This window comes from Miniopterus natalensis, chromosome 7 (assembly GCF_054644295.1).
Source record: "Miniopterus natalensis isolate mMinNat1 chromosome 7, mMinNat1.hap1, whole genome shotgun sequence".
Taxonomy (NCBI): domain Eukaryota; kingdom Metazoa; phylum Chordata; class Mammalia; order Chiroptera; family Miniopteridae; genus Miniopterus; species Miniopterus natalensis.
The window spans coordinates 20,472,462-20,493,710 of record NC_142087.1 but is presented as its reverse complement, the minus strand read 5'-3'; the positions used below and the strand labels follow the sequence as shown (position 1 = coordinate 20,493,710).

Below are 21,249 nucleotides of genomic sequence, written 5' to 3'. Positions count from 1 at the left end.
TTTTTGGACTCCCAGGTTCTACATAAAATAGACACTCAAAAATATTGTGAATAAAATCTTTTAAGTTTTAAAATCACAATGCCCATGGCCTTGGTGATAGCTATGGAGTGTGATGTCCAAGCCATAGGCTATCTTATTGGAAATACTTTCAAAACTGAATAATTTTGGTGCTTAAGAAGCTTTGTTTTATTCCTTTAAGAACAAGTGCCTTATTGTGAAATCCAGGTGTAGTTTTTTAAATGTGGCTTTTGCATGCAACTAACAAAAACAGGGCTCCCCTAGAATCTCAAAGAATATGTGTTGAAAAAAGGACAACATCTCTGTGTTTAATAGGACACATGCAAACATCCTTCTATTGTGCTCATTACCCTTGGTCTCCCCCACTCTCTCCTACAATAGACCCATCCCTGTAATATTCTGCCCTTTCCAGATATTTTCAAAAGACAATCACTCTTACCATAGCTCTGCCTGTACAGCATTTACTGTTTTCACTTCAACCTCCTCTAGTTAAGGTCTAGGAGGCAGAATGATTAATATCATAACTTTGTTAATAAGATGCCACTATTGTCAGAGTCACATTAATTGGCAATGGGATTACATATATGCATCAATAATTTATCTCTTCCTTACCCTAAAAAGAGAGCGTGTAGGGCTCCCCTATGGTTTTCTCTCCCCAACACTACTTTTCCAGGAAGCTCTTCCTCTGCTCTCTGAGAACTGGTTCTGTGCCCCACGGGGTTCCCTTGGGAGCTGGGCATTCTTTATTCCCACCCCTTGGCCAGGGGAGGCTTTCAACCAAGTTGGATCAGTCATACCCTAACCTTGGCCATAGGAGATTGGTCTAAAGTTGCAAGTTTGGCCAATCACATGATCCTAATGAGGCTCTCCCCAAGATTTTTCCAACGTGTCACTGGAAAAAGAAATGCAACTTAGAAGGGATCAGTGTCTATATTTTCTGACAAGGGGAAGCCTGTTTGCTGCTTTGGAAGATAATAATTCTAATGTTCAGAGAGAGGGAATAAAAAACGTAAGGAGAGAGAAAAGAACACAGAGGAGGAAGAGGAGGAGGTGGGAAGAGAGGGAGGGTGAGGGAGGGTGGGGGAGAGTGAGAGCTGAAAAGCAGTTTCTAGCACCTGTCTTTCAACTGCCTCCCCCCCACCCCCACCCCCGGTCCCGCCATTTGGACAGTCAATTCTTTATTAGCTGGTCCACCCTGTATTTTTCCAGTATATACTCTTCTTGTCTAAGTTAGTCCAACATGAGTTTTTGCCAATTGTAACCAAGAGAACCCTGACAAAAGAGCAAAAAACAAACACACACAAAAAAAACCCAGCAAAAATCAACAACACAGAAATAAAAAATTTCACTACTCAACACCCAAATAAGATGGAGAGACCTCTGAGTTTTGTGCTCAGAGCTTCTATTGTGTGAAATGTGAAAACAGGGCCCAGAAGAAGAATTTTTCACAGGATAATTAAAATGCTTCTTAGTTAACAAGAGTACACTCACTTCTGGTGTATTTATTGACATATTCTATTCAAAGACCCCGTCTATCATGTGTTAGCCAAAAAACTCACTGAAGACAGAAAGAAGAAAATACTAATTTAAAATTCTTAGGAAATAACACAAGAGGGTATGTGTGCTGAAATGCAGTAAACAACATTTAATTTTAACTTTTAATATGATTTTTTTTTCTGGCCCAAAGGAGTAGACACATTTCAATAATTTTGCTTGTTTATTTACCAACCATAACAACTCTCCTAGTTACATGTTCCAAACCTTTTAAGGAACAAAAAAGAAAAGCCGCAGGGGAATATAATTCCATGCTTGCTCTCAAATCCACGCTGAAGTTCACTCGGTTGAATCATCTGAGGGTGAGAGGATGGTTTCGAGGGAGGAGGGTAATTTCTTGACTCCAGCTCAAAAGGGATAAAAAATATGTGGACAGAAATTGGGATCTTTGAAGTCTCTTCTAAGAAGGATAATTTTGGAAAACGGGCAAAAAATCAAGTGTTGAATGTCCACACTTCAGACACAACTCAGTCTTCCTTCCTGCTCTGCTACTACCTAGAGAAGATATTTCCTTTTTGCTAGTCAAAGCACCCATTCTGGACTTTCACTATAAATTGTTTTTCTTCTACAAGGAATTTACGATTCTTCTAAACTAAGTGATGATCTATAAACTAAATGCATTACTGACAACTTAAAAACTAAGTGGGTATTTATACAGGGGTGTATCCTGGCCATTCCAATGGAGAAATGGTCATTCATTCATCAGCCAGTTTTCACTGAGCACCTGCGCAGTACTGGGCACCGTGGTAGTGTGGATGGCCCTGCTGTGATCTGACAGACAGGCCCTGTCCACATGGAGCTGACACTCTCACCAGCTCTCTTCTCTTTTCAGGAGGAAGAGAAATTCTTAGACCAAAAGGGCAACTATCTTGATAATTCTCTGAGATATTCTCTCATACTTATGAATTTTTTATTTTATTTCTATAGCTAAACAAAATTTATAGCTTCTTATTTGAATCTAAATGTTTAAAAGATCCTGGGAATTTTTTTATTCTTGCTAGGCAAATAAGGTGAAAATCTGACCAAGACTCCTAGTCTATGTCAATAAATTGGCCCAGTGAATGTACAACATTTAAAATGATTTTTCACTTTTAAATTATGCCGAGGTAAATGTCAGCTTTTTAGCTTTCTGGGAAGTAGAAATGGATCAATGTAACATGCTCCCTTGAATGATATTTCTGGTATTCTTTTATGAGGCTATCAACTGGAAATATCTTAAATTTTTTTTTTAAAAATCAAGAAATTTGATAAAGGGAGAGAGAGAGAAACATTTATGTGAGAGCAAAATATCCATCGGCTGCCTCCTGCACTCCCTCTACCTGCGATGGTACCTGCAGCCCAGGCATGTGCCCCGACCGGGAATTAAACCAGCAACCTCTGGGTGCACAGGACAATGCCTAGCCAACTGAGCCACACGAGCCAGCGTGCAATAACAGATTTCCTAATTAAAATAAAAAAATGAGAAAATGTTTTCCTCTGATCAAGTCAAATGAGATCATTATATCAACTGAAGAAACCCAAGCCACTAAAATTTTAGAATAAGCCTTCATAATGCTAAAAGATGCCAAGGCCATTTAATTGAGAATGAATAAAGTAAATAATTATTAGCAGTCAGGTGTGGGAAAGTAACAATAGTATTCAAACTGGAGGTTTTCAAAAAATTACCATAGGAGACATGGCTAAAAGAGACATGATTTGTCTTGTGGCTTATAACTAAAATAGCAATAAATCATGGGTTTAATATTTCAACAGCCCATTTGGAAGCTGGACCCAGAAGAGCTTCCCATGAAGATAAATGCCACAGATGCCAGCTACTTTTCCCTTAATGCAAAATATATCATCTCAGCATCGCCATTTCAGCATCGCCAGATGGAATGCATTGAGTGCTGGAGCTCCAGAGGGCACAAACTAAATTATCTGACTTGTGGATTCTATTTTGGAATTTTCCTTTCAGCAGAATCTCTCTTGTTCCCAAAGCTTCTTTAAGTCCACACAAGTCAAAACTATTCTTTTCTTTGCCTTTGAGGATGGTTCTGTTTTCTGACCTTCCCCCCTAATCTTATCTAAATAGTCACCAATTAGCACATACAAAAATATATTAAGATTTATATCATGCACACACAAGAGAAAAACCCAAGTTGAAATGTCTATCGCCTTAAGCCGAAATCTCTAATTATTATTTTTGAAAGGTCTGAGATTTGGATCATTTCTGTGTTCTATGATTTAAGTAAAGCTAGCATTACAGAGGGAAACTTTACAAGCACTTTGTATAGACGTTTGCTTTTAGAAATGATAATGCAGACACTTAAGAAGTGAAATGTTTTAGCTAAAGTTACATAACTAAAAACGGAAGTCATGTCTCCTCACTCTACATCATGTGCAAACTGCCCTTTGGTAAGGAGTGATGACCATGTTCTAGGCACTGGGTTAAGTTTCCATGGGTGGTTTTATTGAATCTCATATGCAAATGATGAGGGCTGTGTGTAGATTTTGCCAAGAAAAAAAAACGGAGACACTTAAGAATTAGGTGTCTAATTCTCCACTGTTCTGTATCTATGTTCTTTGCAATATAACTTGCAGCTCCCCTAGATGAGAGAGAGTGTCTCTTTCCCTACCTCTTGGATCTAGGCAATTCTAATGACTTGTTTTGGCCAAAGGAGGAGGGACAAGACCTCTTAAGTGGCCTTGCCCTCTTCCACCTGCTCTCAATTGGCTCCCCTTCTAACTTCCACATGAACAAGCCCAGGCTAGTCTGCTGGGTGATGAGAGATGTGTATCAGTCATTTGTGTTGACCCAGCTGATGGTCAGCCAACCTCCAGAAGCACAGCCCTAGGTGACTTTCAGCTGAACCAAAGACACATAAATGAGCCCAGCCAAGACCAGAAGAACCATCCAGTTGAGTTAAACTCCAATTGCTACACACAAAACCATGAGCTAAATAAATGGGTGTTGTTCTAAGCCAATACATTTTAAGGTGTATCAGTTACTAACAATAGTAACTGATAAAGATGGGTATAAAGTAGGTGTCAGTCCACAAACTGTACTCTCAACCACTGTAAGACCCTTGGCAGGGACCACATTTAGGCTTGGTCCACGCATAATCCCTCCACGAGTATGAGGACCACGGTAGACCTTCCGTAATTTTAAGTGGGCGAGTGAACGATTATACAAGCACACTTTATACCCTCTAACTTGCCCAACTTCCTAAAATAATAAATGAAAAGATACAGTATGAACTCTGTGGGTGAAAAAAAACAGGAGACAATCCAACAGAATAGTAGGCAATGAATATGAACAGGCAGTTTGTGGGAAAAAGGAGCACGAATGGCCAATCACATATGTAAATATGCTTATTTTTGCTCCTAATTTGCTCCTAATTAAAGGGCTTTAAAATTAATACCACTTCTAACTATATATAAATACCATTGCTAACTACATATGCAGTTAGAAATGCATATATATGTCAATATATATGCACACATACATTTATGTGTATATATGTAAATATATACATGTGTATATATGTAAATACATAGGTGTGCGTGCACACACACACACACAGACATGAGAAGAAAAATGCTGACTCCATTAGGGTTACCCAGTGATGAGTAGGAAAACTGACAAATAAGAACCCATTCTGACCATTACTTCACTCCTTATTTCACTCCGAAAGTCTTTTATTCATTTGTCACTTGTCCTCTGGCAGAGAATGTGAAGTTTTGGGGGAAGCTATATCATTATTTCTCAAGACGAATGACCCTTATGTTCAAGGCAGAGTATTGGGGGAAGGCAGAGGACACCAGCCCTGCCGTGGCGACTCTTCCTGACCTACAGCTACTCAGGGCACATACTGCAGCGGGGCAGCCACAGGAGGGAGGGGTTCAAGGCTGCCCCCCGCGGGCAGCAACAGCAAGCGGCGCCGATAGAAATCATCAGAAGGAAGGTGATGAGCCCCTCGGGTGCAGCGGGATGTCAGAAAATGCAACACACGTTTCTGTTGGAGCTCAAGCTCTCAGCCAACGCATGTATTGTGGCGGGGAGGGAAGACCTGCGGTTACAACAGTGTTTTCTGTACATTATCAAATTATTTCTTCTTAGCGTTTAATGAAATGAGGATTATTCTTATCTTATCGTGAATGGGTATATGAGGAAACACAGCTACTCAGTGGGGAGGGGGCCAGAAATGATGGGATCTGACACAAGACCCGCACTCATCGCCCCCCCATCCTGATGGGCCGTCTGTTCACAGCCGATGGGCATTCACCCAGAGCTGTCCCTGCAACACTGGGGCAGGCAGGGCCCCGGGGGACTCCGGAGGGTGGGGGCTAGTGCAGGGTTGAGCCCACAAGTGACTGCTGCTGGGACGGGCAGGAGGATGTATAAGAACATGAGCCGTTAAGGTCAATGTGGGAAAAGGCAGAGATCAGAACACGCGGGAGACTTAAAACACGACCGAGGAGAAAGGTGGGACGCAAGGCAGAGCAACACAAGCCTCTGCACAGAGCAGAGCGATGCCTGTGGGAGGAAACGAGGGCGGCCTCCCTCGAAGCCACTAAGGCGGGGGAAATGACAAGACACGGTGTCAGGCCAGGCACCGCCAGACGAGGAGCGACCCAGGGACGTCCGCACAAAATCCCCCCACTAGGCGGAGGGTGTCGAGCCTTGAATGTGGTGCTGTGGCTGATTACTGAGAGTGATGGAGAACCCTCGGGGGGATCCCCCCTAAGAATTTCCTGCATTTACCAAGGTCATTTCAAAATTAAAACCTAATCCTAATGGTAGAGACACAGCTGAGGGTCCACCTGTGGCAGGTGCTGAAAACAGATAAACAAGTTAGGGCCGATTCCCCACCCCGTAGCTCTTCCCCGGAACAGGGGTCCTTCCCTGGGGCCCACAGACCCTCACGCTAGCTATGGAAAGATTTTAGGAGGTGTGAGAACTTAAATAAGGTCGGGACACTTACATCATCATTTTCACTCACCGCCACTTGAAAGTAAGCATTTCCTTTTATTGTGAATTTAGGCAGGAAATCACAGAAGCGATTTCCATAGGACCTGTGCCTTGGGCACCAATGGATACTCATGCAGCTTGATGACCAAGCTGTCAGCAGTGCAGAGCACGCTCTTTTCCCATTTCAATGAAAAGGAATTTCAGGCTTATTCTATTCTTGTTGAGCAAAGGTAAGGACCCACAGCTCTAAAACTTGCCTTTTTCAACTTGAATGTGTAACAGGTCATCTGGGACTCCTATTAAAATGCAAACTGTGATTTAGCGGGTCTGGGTGGGGCCCGGGAGGCTGCAGGTGTAACAAGCACCCAGTTGAGTGGAGGACCACACTTGGGGTAACCAGGCTGCAGATCTATTTGGATATAGAACTTTAAAGATGAAGATCCTTATTTGGGCAGGTATATAGAGTCTATGTCCCTTGGTATGCATTTTATACCTCCCATGATAATATGAACAATTACTTAAAAAAAAACACCATTCTCTTGGTGTTTATCAGTGTATAGAGTTAGGGAAATTGTTCTTACAACTGTATTTTCACATCAGTTTGTTGGTACCTTTATTATTTCATTTATCACGTGGTAATATATTTGGCTAATATATGTTCTCTGAGTGTGTGGTGGCCATGTCTTCTTTACCTCCAGTGTCTAGCAGGGCGTTTTGTAAATATTAACTTTTTAATAAATATTTATTTAGCAGGGAGTGTATCAATGGCATGGTTTCTTTCTGGATCCTTGAACTGTGGGTGCCGGCATTTGAAATGTACTATCCTTAACCAAAATACATGCGTATTTAATTCCCAAAGCAATTTTGGAAGATAAAATGTCTTCTGTTTAATTTTCCTCATCACCCAAATACTCCTTTTTACCTGGGGCCTCCTCACTTTTTAATTACAGTTCCATTTGTCTAATTTAGCCTAAAAGGCCTGTTCATAATTCAGAACCACAACCAAAGATAGAACTGACAGTCCTGCGTGCCTTTCAATAGAAAGATTTCCCGGCAGAACAATTCCTGGTCGTTACAAACGGAGCTGACAGAAAATTCTGAAACACACATTAGCTCAAAGGCATGTATAAATTGTGGATGCTCCCCAGTACCTATAAAATGAACTGTTTCGTTCTAAATCCAAGGTGTTTGGGACGTAGCCTTCTTAACAAAGGCTCATACATGTGTGTCCAAAGGCACTGGGGCTTTATCTGAAATCCAAATCCACAATTTAAAAACCATTTAACTGTGCACTTCAGATGAAAAATGCATCTTACCTCTCTCCATAACCTGGCATCAAAATCATATTATTGGGGAAGAAAGCAAAGGGAAGGTGCCAGCCGGACCTGCCGATGACTCCCTTTAAGTTACCCAAGGTTTGCATTAACAATTTTCTATAGAAAATAGGATTCCAGTCAGACAAACATAAATCATGTTTCTTGGGCTTACCAGTTTAATATGTTCTCGCTTCTGGTATTTTTCACTGTAGTACTGCTCTTGTCGAAGATTGAGCAGTTGCTGTTGTTGTTTGTCCTTCAAGTCTATTAACTTTTGGGTCATTTCGGCATCCAGGGCAGCAAGATCTTGCTCAATGGTGGATGAGCCGTGGTCAGGGCTGCTGGGTTCCGATCTGCAGAGACACAGAGCTTGACTCACAGAACATGCAGGTCATAGCGGGGTGCAGGGTAGGTGGTTCAGCAGGGCTCCTCCTAGGGAGAGCACTTGATTGGAAATCAATATTTCAATAACCCACTTCAGGTACAGGCTGAAACACGGAGGACAAGGCATTTGTTTTGACCACTCAATATGTGCCGGGCATTTTCTCCTTTACAAAAGGCTTTCACAGCAACCCAACGAGTAGCATGACTATCTCCAGTTAACATCTGGGGAAACCCTGGTTGCCTGAGACAAACAGCCTAAGGACACTGTGAGGGGAGGCTGGGGTGCTGCTGACCTGAGGACAGACGCCTGGGGGAAAGCGAGGTCTTAAGCACAGCACAGAATCATGCATGCCTGAGTCTGGATGGAAACTATCCTCATATGATCTGCTCTTCACACTGTGTGGAAAGCTCAATTTAGTTGATGGATATATGAATAAAAACCGAATCGGCCTGGCCGGTGTTGCTCAGGGGTTGCATATTGACCCATAAACCAAGAGGTCATGGTTCAATTCCTGGTCAGGGCACATGCTTGGGCTGCAGGCTCCAACCCCAGTAGGAGTATGCAGGAGGCAGCCCATACATGTTTCTCTATCCCTCTCCCTCTCTCTAAAATAATTTAAAAAACAATAAAAAATAAAAAAGCGAATCTAATGAACCTAATGTCCATTTATTACTCAGTTATTTTCAGGTGTATGAAGGGGCATGGAGGTGGGCAGACATGGGCAACCTCAGTGGCTTTGCCTCTTGAAGGAAAGTTTCTCCTGAGGCGTCTCTCGATACTAGATGCTTAGGGACCTCTGTTTGTGTGTTGAGGGGACATATTAGAAAATAACCATGGGAACGATGTTTCTGCATCTTCTATAAAAACAGAGTTGAAAATATCCCCTGTTGCCTAACGTTGCCTGTTTAAGATCCATGAGATGAATTCTTTTGTAATTTAATACTAGGAAAATGTTTGTCTCTCTTGGAAAAGCAAGTAAGTTTCCTTTCATTACATAAGAATTGTCTGACCCATATTTCCTTTTCTCAGAAGCTAAGAGCTACATGTGGTGTTCAAGGATGGAAATTATATTAAATGGTTGATGCTGTCCAGTGGAAATATAACATGAGCCATGTACTTAATGTTTTTCTAAATACGTGATTTAAAATTTTTAGTAGCTACCTTAAAGAGTAAAAGGAAATAAGTAAGATTAATTTTAATAATATATTTTATATAACCTAATACACCCCAAATATTATCATTTCAACATATAATTAAAATAAAATCATTCTAAGTCCACCTAAAACTAAGAGTTACTTTACATTCTTTTCTTTTTAAATAAAGTCTTCGAAATCTGGCATGTATTTATACTTACAGCACATCTCAATTTCTCTGAGCCAGTTCCCAAGGGCTCATAGCCACTTGTGGCTAGTGGCTCCCGTGTTGGACAGCAGGCCTAAAAACTGGGAGCCATTCAGTCTGTGTGTATGTGTGTGTGTGTTGTGTTTTCTTTACTTTCATAAGATTTTCACACAGGTCTTCTATTAAGTAACTTCAACACTCTATTGGAAGTTTGCAGGATAAGACTTATAAGTAGATAAATGTGTGACTAAACCAATGACTACATACATATCACTAAAATAGAAATTTCGGAGAAGTTTTAGGCCAAGCTTCACCGGCACTGTTTGTGTAACTATGGGTAGATGCTAATGCCTGTAGCTTTCAGCTTCTTCCTTGAAGAAGTGAAAAAGTACACCTGGGTGGCTTCTAAGGCAGCTGTAGTTCTAAGAAATGATGGCTTAGCTGGCATCGAGATCAGATTACTCAGTAAAGAAGTGAAAGGAAGGATGGAGTACTGCCCCTCTGACTCAGCTCTCCGACAGGTAGCTCACAAGCTCACAGAGTTCCCGCATTACCTTACCAGCTACTTGTGATAATTGTGTAGGTCATGTTAACTGCTGTGTCCCCTGGGCATGCAGTTGGTCCTCAATAAATACTGGCTGAATAAATGTGGGAGAAATGCTTCTCCCCATCAAGTCTGGGTGCATGGAGCTGTGGGGACCCCTGGGTTCAAACACTAGGGTTACCTGTGCAGGGCTTTGAGGGTTTTAAATGGGGCAGCAAAGGATAGTTGACACTTTTCTGTATGGCAAGTTGTCTCTTCAACTAGGTTCCAGGTACATGGAAAAATTACACACCCACCAGGTTGGCCACTGTACTATGAGAAGTCAGCCAGTTGATATTGGGCTCAGAGACTTGAACTCTGCATATCTATTCTCAGAATTTGCTCAAATAAAGAAATTCAGGCCACAGGCAAAACTGAGCTGAGGTGACAGAGCTATAGAATGGAGGGAGTGGGGTGGCTTTCCTTCTTGCAGTGGTATAGGTCCAAAATATGGTACAGAATTTGAAAAAAAGTCCATGTAAATGACTCTCTTCCTCATGCCAGCAGGGAAACAGTATTCATTCAACTTACCTTTTCTTACTGTCCTTCTTGGCTGTCTTTTCCAAAGCCACCCTCCTTCTTAGGTAGTCATTCTGAATCTCATTGTACTTGGTAGTGTGTTCCTTGATAAGGTCCGTGGTTTTCTTGTGGTGTCTCTTCACCAGGTCTTTCATTTCTTTGTAGTGCTTCTTTTGAAGTTTTACAAACGCCTTCTGTTGCTTTAGCTCTTCAATAGTCTGCGCTTCCACTTCTGCAACAAATGAGTAGAAAAGCTAACAGACCTGGAAGGACTGAAAGTACAGAAGGAGGGGAGGAGCAGCAACCAGCTTACTGTGCAATGTTCATCTGATCCTAGCCAACCAGAGCTTAAGAGCAGAGCTTTGATGTCAAACATATCTGGGTTTCAGGGTGGCTCCGTGGCTTGCTAACTTTGTGACTATGTTACCAAATTTCTCAAAGACTCAATTGCTTCCGTTGTAACTTCTTTTTATAAGTTTGGGTTCCCTAGAAAGAGAGCCCGAGAGGGGCAATCAGGTGCCTGTGACTGACTGACGGGGGCTCTCAGGAGGACAGTGAGGGCAGACGATAGGGAAGGGGCAATAGCCAAACAACAATGCGTTTGGTCTCAGCTGGAGTCTGGCTCCTGCCTGATCCAACCGGGAGCTGTGCAGTGTGAACTGTACCACAGAGGTGGCCTCCCCTTGAGGCAAGAGGGTCACCATTTTGCATACTTGGGATAGTCAGTGGGGGGAGGCATAGCCTACTGGGGGCACTTTTCAAGAGCCGGGGAAGCTATGAGCTGTTCTCAGCCAGCACCCAGCACAGCTGGAGGACAGGTGCACCGGAGGGTAAAGGGGATCTGGGTGGGACACCAATAGCATCCACCTTCAGGATCACAATACTTCCCTACTGTTCAGGTTTATTATGATGATGAAATCAAAGAATTCCTGGGGAGTATTTAACACCGTTTCTGGCCGTGTGCCGGTACATGCTTAACAAATGATTGCACAGGTTCTACAACACCATCTCTAAGGGGCACTAGTCACGTTGTAGACATGGTAGGTTTGCACATTTATCACAGTGTTCTGGTATAAAGCAATAAAGTGAAGGAAAGTCCCTTAATGTGATTTTCCCAAAGCACCATAAGTGTTAGTGGCATCTTACATTGCTACATATTTTATCCAATGCTGGGAAAACATTTAAGGTGAAAGAACTTGACCTTAAAACATGCTTTATTTTACTGATATATTTCATCAACTCTAGAAAATGCACTTTAAAAATATGTTAACATTTCTGGAATGAAGATGAATCTTATAGCCAATGGAGTATAACAGTGTGCCAGGATTTCCTTTCTTAGCCCTCCATGAACACCCGGTGCTTAACGTTGAGGGTGTCTAACTGCAATGAATTATCACCTATTTGGACCTAGATTAAGTCATAGTTCACATGTTTCCATGCTTTGATGTGAATTTTCTGCTTCTGGGGGGAAAAACGTGTTATCATAAATATTTAGAACTGTCAAGAGATTCACAAATAGTATATGCCACGAATAACAACAGACCTGAATAGAAAATGAGATATCTAGTGGATAAATGTTGAAATCAGAATAAAAATTTACTTTCCTAAATGCTGAGGTTTTTAAGCAATTGAAATACGCTTCCCTTTTTTATAATGTGCCTATCCTCCTGACATCCAATTCCTTTTGATAAAGAGGCCAAGGGAAAACCAGGTAGATTTATTCAATGGTTTCCCTCAGGCCCAAATAGGCCCCTTGTGGTTGCATAATAACTTATTATATGAAGAATTTATAATCCTAAGGAATGGCTGCATTTTTGGCGACAGATCCAACCCCACGTCTTTGAGAACAGTGTGCAGCACATCAGCTGCGGCAAGTTGAGCAACAGGATTCAAGATGTTCCAACCTATGTTTAAAAAACATCCCAGACAAAATACTTCTTCAAAAACAAGTCTGTGGATGGAAGGCTATTCTTTGCATATGCTCTTAAGCATGAAGGGAATGTTCATTTATATAAAGAAACAGATATCACTTGTAAACAAGCCACCCAGAGATAGTCATGACTAATATATTGGTACAGGCCCATTGCCTTTTTTCTATGCATTTATTTATTTTTAAATAACACTGGAATCATCTCTATTCACACTTCTGTCTCTTGTTGTATGTGTCAACATTGTATTGTTACCCAGGGAACTAAATCTTTAAAAACATGTTTTTTAAAATGCATTCTTTTCAAGTAATTTTTTCTATGCATATTTTAGGTATTATTTTGGTGAACTATAAATACGTGCATAAAAGCATATAAATCATACACGTAAAGGCCTATAAATTTTCACTAAGTGACCAAGTTTCAATAACCACGACTCAGAACAAAGTGAGTATATTATCAGCACCCAGAGGCACTCTTTTTGGTTCCTGCTGCCCATTAGCTATACTCCACTCTGTTTCCAACAGCATGCATTCGTTTTGCTCGTTTTTGAACTTTATGTAGCTGGGATCATAAAGAATGTGTTCTTTCGCATCTGGTCTCTTGTCTTCAGCATGATCCTTGTGAATTTTATCCATGTTGTGCGTGACTGTAGTTTATTTATTCCCAGAGCTGAATCCAAGCTTAGTCAGTGACTGTACCACAATGTATTGATCCCCCCTACTGTTTATGGACACTGGGCTGTTAGCAGCTTTGGGCTCTTACCAGTACTGCTGTTTTTGGTGAACATGTGAGTATGTTTCTGTTGTATATTGGGCCAAGTGTCATAAACATTTTTCTGACTCTGCTACATACTGCTAATTGTATTAAAGAAAGCTTGTACCAATTTTAGTCCCACTAGTTTATGAAACTAACCAAATATAAAATATTTTCAAACTGAATCACAGGCCTGAAACACTACGTATTCTACGGCCACAAATGGATCATACTCTGCATTTCTAAATGACGCTTTATTGTCACCACTTTAGGAAGACATGTCTTCCTGTTAGCGGGTCACATTTCCAAGATGAAACTATGTTTGGATTTTAAAATGGATATCTTGTGAGATTATATTATTTTTATACCAATAGGTCCCTATTTGCCACGTATGGCCACTTCTCTGTGATCATATTGTGCAGGGTGGCCTCAGCTAGGACTGTGTATCTGTAAGTATTTTTAGAGAAGAAATATTAATAATGCTATTCTTCAGAGATGGATGGAGATCCTCCCTCCTCTAAATACTTGCATTCTCTCATACTCAGCTACCTCATCCTGCGGGGACGGGGCTGTTTACCTGTTAAAACGCTCTGTATAAGATCTTCTGTTTTGGCAGGTGCCTTCACAGAGCCTGAAACAAAGGGAGAAAGTAAAGCACCTCTTTTCAAAGTTGAAATTTCATTTTTCCTGTAAAACAACATTTGGTCCTTGAGTCTAAATCCCTTTGTGGAGAAATTACAAATTTGGGGAGAAAATTATTCCAAAAAACTTCTAAGGAATGCTCCTTTTGTTACTCTCAGGCAAACACAGTTAAATGGGAATCTGTATGCTCCATTTATAGAGAAGAAAGATATCCCTCCACTTTGAATCAAAGCCGGCAACAAATTCAGTTTAGGCAATGCTGGTGCCACCTTTAGGCAAAATCAGGAATGGCAAGTGGTCTTTTAAAAATGGATCAGAAGGAGGAATCTCAGAGGGATCGACGGGGGCGGGAGGGTGGAGGGGGAGAGATTAACCAAAGAATTTACACACTTATATGCACAACCCAAGGGCATGGGCAATGGTGTGGAGAGGGGCTGGGGAGGGGGTGGAACAGGTCATTGGGGAGAAAAAGGGACAAGTAATATTTTGAACAAAAATAAAAATAAAAAAATTTTAAAAATCAAATGCAGGCAAGATCCCCTGGTGGATGCCAAAACCACTGGGCAAAAACTTAAGGAGAAACAGGATAGTTGCAACCTGGGACAATAAAACGACATCAGTGGAAAGCAGGTAAAGTTCAGACAAGGTTTGTAGTCCAGTTAAGGGTATTGTGACAAGGTTAATTCCCTGGCCTGATAATCACACCATGATTCTGAGAGATGCTAACACTAAGAAAGTGGAAATCATTTTTGTAATGTATTCTGTCCCATTTAAAAAATACTCTGTAAGTCAAATTAATTCAAAACATCAAGTTGAAAAAGCCATATGCAAAAAGTCTAAATTCTCTTTTACACTCAGAAACACAAGACCTATATTTACTCACATATTAAAATGACTTGTTCATAGTCCAGAAGCACTCAGAATGTTTGTATTTGACGTAGAAAAATCTTCATTTGAAAATATCGCTTCTTGTTTACGATCATCTTACTGTTACTGATCTCAACAACCTTCTTGAAAGCATAGGCCCCAGCCACATAAGATACAAATTTAATATGATTTGTTCTTTTCAAAATCTTATTTTCCCCCATGAGAAATACCCCTCCCTTCCGAAATACAGGGTCTGGGTTTCATTGCTGGCATGCACTCACATGACAAGGAAGGGAGGAGATGTGAAGCCACACTTTCATGGAAAGAAATTATTTTCCCTTATTTACTTTATTGACCAATGAAACAAAAAGTTACTAAGTACATGCTATTTCCCAGCTCTTTGCAAAGGAAACATAACTGAAGCCTAACCTGGGAACCCTACCATCTACTGGGGAAACAGGACAGGCGTACGACAGGTAATCGCCAAAAGCAGTCTTAGATTAAATGTCCAAGTTAGCTGCCTAGAAATCAAAGGATTTTCCTGAGAAGTGAGGCATGAGTGTAGCTTTGGTAAGAGCACAGAAGCTGAAAGGAGGAATTTTAGGATCACAGGGAACAGTGTCAGTCCTGATGTCCTGCTTCACTGGCTATGTGACCTTCATGAAGTACTATGTCACCTCAGAACTGCAGTTTATTCACCTGCCCGATGGGGACAATAATAGAATCTACCCTCCCCTCCTAGGCAGATTCTCAGAGTTCAATGAGACAATCCACAGGAAGGGTTTAGCAGAGCGCTCGGCACCTAGTAAATGCTCGAGGTTATTGCAAAGTAGGCTGGAGAAGCACGGAAAGGAATTCTTGCAGAGCCTTTGCTTAGTGAGGTGGAAGAGCTAAGAAGGAGCTTCTAAAGCAGGGCTGTTTTCAAGAAGCTTGAAGAGCTCTTCATGCACCTGCCAGCAGACATCACCATCACTAAATAAAGACACCAGAAACCTGGGTGATACTGTAACTAGTTGAGGCTTCATAAGTCATCAGCAGAGCCAGGTGAGCACCTAGGTGTCTCCTTAGCATCTACTCATCCATCCATCCATCCATCCATCCATCCATCCATCCATCCATCCATCCACCCACTCATCCACTCGCCCGTCCATCCATCGGTCCATCCATTCATTCCTTTATCACACATTTCTGGAGCCCATCTAAGTCCATGCACCCTTGCTCACGTGATGCTGTAGGTGACTGAATCATGCTACCTCTTTTGTGGCACAAATAAACCAGAGGCTCTGTCATGTTGCACAGCTCTCCTTTCTGAGGGTTTACCTGGTGCGGGTTGGCTGTGGAGAGCCTGAGAGGGAGGTTTGGGTGCCAGGGATGTAGTGTGATTCACTCCATTTTCTGCTGGGGTCGTCCTGGCTTCACTCGGAGCCTCTGACGGTGTTTCTCCAGGATCAGCCTAAAATCATAAACATCCTTTCATTTTTCCACATTTCTTACTGTTTTTTTAAAATTACGTTCCCAAACCGACAAGGCTATATTTGATAGCATTCTCAAACCTCATTTGGAGTCTGAAGTATCACATTTTAAACACTCTGGAAAGTAGGGTAAAAACAGCATGGTGTTGAACTATGGCTGGTAGTTTAATTGTATGAATGACCCCAACTTCAGGGCTTCCTGTGTCTATGCCCCCAGGGAGTGCCTCACAAACTGACTTTGGACCTGACCATGTGATTGGCTTCGGTCAAATGAGAATGTAGCAAACTTGATGCAAGCACAGAAGTGAAAGGGCACTTGTGAGTTTTTCCTTCTCCGACCCCTGCTGTAGCAATGGAAGCTGAGAGGCCATGTGGAGGAGGGCTGGGTCATCTGGGAAGGGCGTGCTACGTCAGCCAGCCCCAACTGGCCACACGCGCATTAGTGAGCCCAGCTAGGATGAGCTGAGCATGGTCCCGAGCAGCAGGACTGTCTGGCTGACCAACTGACTCATGAAAAATATTAAGGATCTGGAGGTATAGGCCACTAAATTTAGGGGTTGTTTGTTATGCAGCAGTAGCTAATTGATACAATAGTTACTAACACAGATTTTGGAGCCAGACTTGCCTGAGTTTAAATTCTAGCCCTGCCATTTATTAGAAGTATGATATTAGGCAAGTCACTTAACTCTGTGCCTCAGTTTCCTTATCTTTATAAATGAGGATATATATGTGCTGGGGATCATAATATCTATATTGTAAAGTTGTTTAGAAAACCAAGTAAGCTAATCTTTATAAAGTTCTTAGTATAGTTCCTGGCACAGAGCAAGTATGTGTATGTTAAATAAGTAAAGCATTTAAGCTTACACAACACCACCAATGAATGATAATAATAATGATAATAAATACATTGAAACTTATAAAATCTCTATTCCATCCCCTCCAGCAACTAGTACACTGCCCTGTGCAGAGTAAACATTTAATAAATATGTTAAATAAATGTTGATTTTTATTAAATGATTGCCACAGTAATTACATACCATTTTAATGATGCTTTTTAAAAAACTGATCTTTAGGGAAGAAGTGGGAGAGAGAGAGAGAGAAACATGGATCTGCTGCCTCCTGCAGGACTGGGGATCAAACCCACAACCTAGGCATGTGCCCTGACCAGGAATCGAAACTGCCACCTTTGGGTGGATTAAATGACACTCCAACCAGCCAAGCCACACTGGCCAGGGCTAATGATGCTTCCCAATGTCAAAATGTTCTGTAGCCCTTTGCTTAGAGTCGCCTTTGGGTCCATGCAGATTTTACCAACAGTGAGGCTATGCCAATGTTCTACTCGTAGTACATTAAAAAAATATTAGCAAATAGCCAGAAGTCATTTGGAGCCCAACATTGTGACATTTTGTCATGTAATTACAGAAAACAGATTGTCATATTATAACACTTTTATAAAATAAGAGTGGGAAAATAATGACACATTGTCACAAGGAGCTCTTTAAAGCATGAGTTCCACAACCACTGTGTGATGGCAGAACTTTGTTTAACTCCACAAACAACCCCTGCTTACCTACCATGGTCTGCTCAGTGCTAGTGACAGCGATGGGCCCTGGGACCAGTGGTGGGAAATCAGGTGGGGGTGGCGGGAACTAAACCGATAACCCGGGCATCCACAGGACTCACTATGTACAACTCTGTCTTTGGAAAACTGGCTCCTTAGGCTGGGTATGTTCTGGGGTAGTCATGTTATTTAGTTCCATCCATCAAGGAAATTCTCCCTAGAATCCCTGTGCCATGGAGAACTGTGTATTTTTTGTTCAGCAAGAAATTGTAAACTGGAGGCTTAGAATCCAAATGGGGTACATGGAAATGTTTTCTTTGGCTCATCCAATGTTGCCAATTTTTTAAATATAGATTTTACATTTACAAAAAATGGCGTGTTTTTTTTTTGCTTTACTTTTTTAAATTTTTTAAAAAATATATCTTTATTGATTTCAGAGAGAGGAAGGGAGAGAGAGAGAGAGAGGTAGAAACATCAATGATGAGAGAGTCATTGATGGGCTGCCTCCTGCACGCTCCCTGCTGGGGATCGAGCCTGAAACCTGGGCCTGTGCCCTGACTAGGAATCGAACCCCCATCTCCTGGATCCTCTGTCAATGCTCAACCACTGAGCCACGCTGGTTGGGTTTTTTTGCTTTTCTTGAAAAGTCATATCAGGGAACACTGAGCCTGTATTCCCACTCTGGGGCAGAACGGAGTGGTTTCTGCCCTTTAAGGCTGCTCCTGTCTACTCATTTAGCTCCTCCGGCATCACTCCGGTAGGCAATCAGGTTTGTGGGAGACCCTCAAGAAGACTGAAATGCAATAGATGTTGGGCCACGCAATTTATAAAGGAAATGCATTTACACTGCACGGGGGAAGCTGAAGGACAGGGAACACTGGGAAGGGCACTAGGTCATTTGGGAACCCGTCTGTTTGGGCTGGTCCCCCGACTTCAATACAGCAAAGCTCCCCGGACCCCCCGCTGAAGGGGGTGCCTGTGGACGCCAAACTCTGCTGCTCTGGAGACTAAGGGGGGAGATCCTCTGGTCTGTGTGCATCGGGCCTTCCCCAGGTATATCGGGGCAGGTTTATGGAACCACGGGGAGTGAACCAGATCCTTTCCAGGGTGACCGCCGGCTGAAATTAGCCTCTGGGGAAGGCCAAGAGGAAAAGGAAACATTGATGGGGGAGGAATGGAGGTGATGGAGGCCAGATTCCATGACCATAAGCACGTGTGGCTTCTGTTTGGGGCTATAGTAATACATTACTATAATTAAATGTTTTAAGATCACTGAAAGGTTGAATAATTCCCACTCTATGGATAAATGAGCTGAAATGAAAAAACGAAATTCCTTGTCCCACTTAAAGGAATCATGGAAGCCAATCCCTGTGACTTTATTTCTTCCTAACCTTTTCCCAAATATTCTTTTTTATGAGTTTGAATAAAGTAAACACGGAATCCTTTCACATCGAGCTGGAAATTGTGATAGACACCAAAGAACTAGAAATGTCAATTTTATCAGTTTAATGGAGAGACTCTTAGGATCCAATTAAACCAATTTCAAGGAAAGAAAGGTCAGAAGCTAGTATTTCAGTTGCACTGAATTTTGCTTAGCTGGGCAGAGGAAGGTGCGCAGAATTAACTACAGCAGAAGCAGGGCCCTGCCCTCTAGTGGCAAAGTGAAAATATTACAATACTTCTTCTTTTACAACAGGGAGTAGTGGACTTTTTAAAGCCCACATTTTATTAAAAAATAGTATTTATATTCTTCCTACTTAAAAAATGAACAAAAGTGCCTTTAAAATATGTTATAAGTGTATCAGTGAAAGGATAACTGGAAAGGCCATTTTTACAAATTTTACAAAGGAGGAGATGCCATTTGATATGCTAATTGAAGGAGTTTATATCCACGCTTTGAAACTGGATGTGAAGATCAAGCAATGGAGAAATAAACCCACAATATACAATATACAGACGATGTAATGTAGAATTGTATGCCTGTAACCTGTATACTTTTATTAACCAATATCACCCCAATGAATTCAATAAAAACAAAACCAAACCTATGGCATTATGGAAACCTAGAACGTGGGGAACTTGGGTGGTTAATGGGGTAAGTAAAGGGTCCGGCAAATACCAAACGCGTGACTGAGTTGTTGGGGGCGTTGGGTCATGCTGTCCTTGCCTGAGTCATTTAAAAACTGCAGCCCCGCCACGTAGTGGTTACAATACAGCAACTTGATTTGAACTCCAGATGGGTAAGGGGTAAGACCATTAGTTTTTCTGGAATATTAAGGGTGAGACTCATAATTCACCAAGCAGAAATCTAGTCTACTTCGCACAAATGTGAGCAGTGAGTGTGGTTGTCAGACCCAGTCTTTCCCTCAAGAAAGAGCTTCCTCAAACACATGTATAATTTGTACCTTAAACTTCTATTAGCTGAATGAAATAAGATAATATATCTGCCCCAAGTTTCTAAGAGATTCGGATGATTTCTAACAACGATATCCTGACATATTCATTCTAAAGTGTTTAGGGATGAAATATACTTATGCTTGCAACCTATTTTGAAATGCATCAAAAATAAGACGGAATAATGGATAGACAGAAGGATGGATAGATGACTATATATCTGCAGTGTAACAAGATTCCCAGGTTAGTTGCAGGCACATTAAAATTTGAGGAGCCCTGCTCTAAAGCAGAGTGGAAAGCTCTGTCATCAAGAGTCACACTTTTATAATCTATATGGCATTGGGCACGGCATGGATGAAAAAATTCAAGTTTCTGGATTCATTACCGATTTAGGCAGAGGAAACTAAGCCCCTCATTAGAGTCCATTGAAGTTTTACAAATTGTTATGGAGGAGCTTGGTAAAAGCAGCTGGGGAATTGACCCAACCATTGAGTAGTTTCAACTCAAGTGAATATATGGTCTTCTCTTGAAATCTCATATTAAAAGGCCCCAACTGCACCGTTCATTGGCCAACGACATTAGGCAAGTCTCTCTACCATTATAAGCAACCATTTCCTTTTCTAAAAATGGGGACTATGTATTTATCCTAACTGGGGTCCAGATTTATCCAGGGCACCCGATGAAAGGACGTTGTAAATGCCAGAGCCACACAGAAATGAAAGGGGCAGTGTTGTTCCCTAAAGGCCAGCCCCCGAAAGACAAATTTTCTCTTCCTATTTTTTGGGTGCTTTAAAGTTCAGGGGCTGGGAGAAACAGGTGTTTCTATAAATTGGTATTTAGCTAAATTATTATTTGAGGAGGGAGATGTTCACTTAAGGAGAACCAAACATGACCAGTAAACCTCATCTTTGATTTTATCACCCAGTTCTCGGGCCATGGATGAGTATTAAGCTTCTGTGCTGGAA

At 41.6% G+C, this 21,249-nt stretch overlaps 1 protein-coding gene across 1 annotated transcript in view; it reads right to left on the bottom strand.

Moving 5' to 3' along the window:
- Positions 1 to 21,249, bottom strand: part of PLCB1 (phospholipase C beta 1) — a 531,624-nt gene that overhangs the window by 62,356 nt on the left and 448,019 nt on the right. Inside the window, exons 24-27 of the mRNA XM_016212033.2 lie at positions 16,178 to 16,310; positions 13,926 to 13,979; positions 10,680 to 10,899; positions 8,012 to 8,192 (exon numbers count right to left, since the gene is read on the bottom strand). Of these exons, the coding sequence (XP_016067519.1) occupies positions 8,012 to 8,192; positions 10,680 to 10,899; positions 13,926 to 13,979; positions 16,178 to 16,310 (588 nt within the window). The remainder of the gene's footprint in view (positions 1 to 8,011; positions 8,193 to 10,679; positions 10,900 to 13,925; positions 13,980 to 16,177; positions 16,311 to 21,249) is intronic.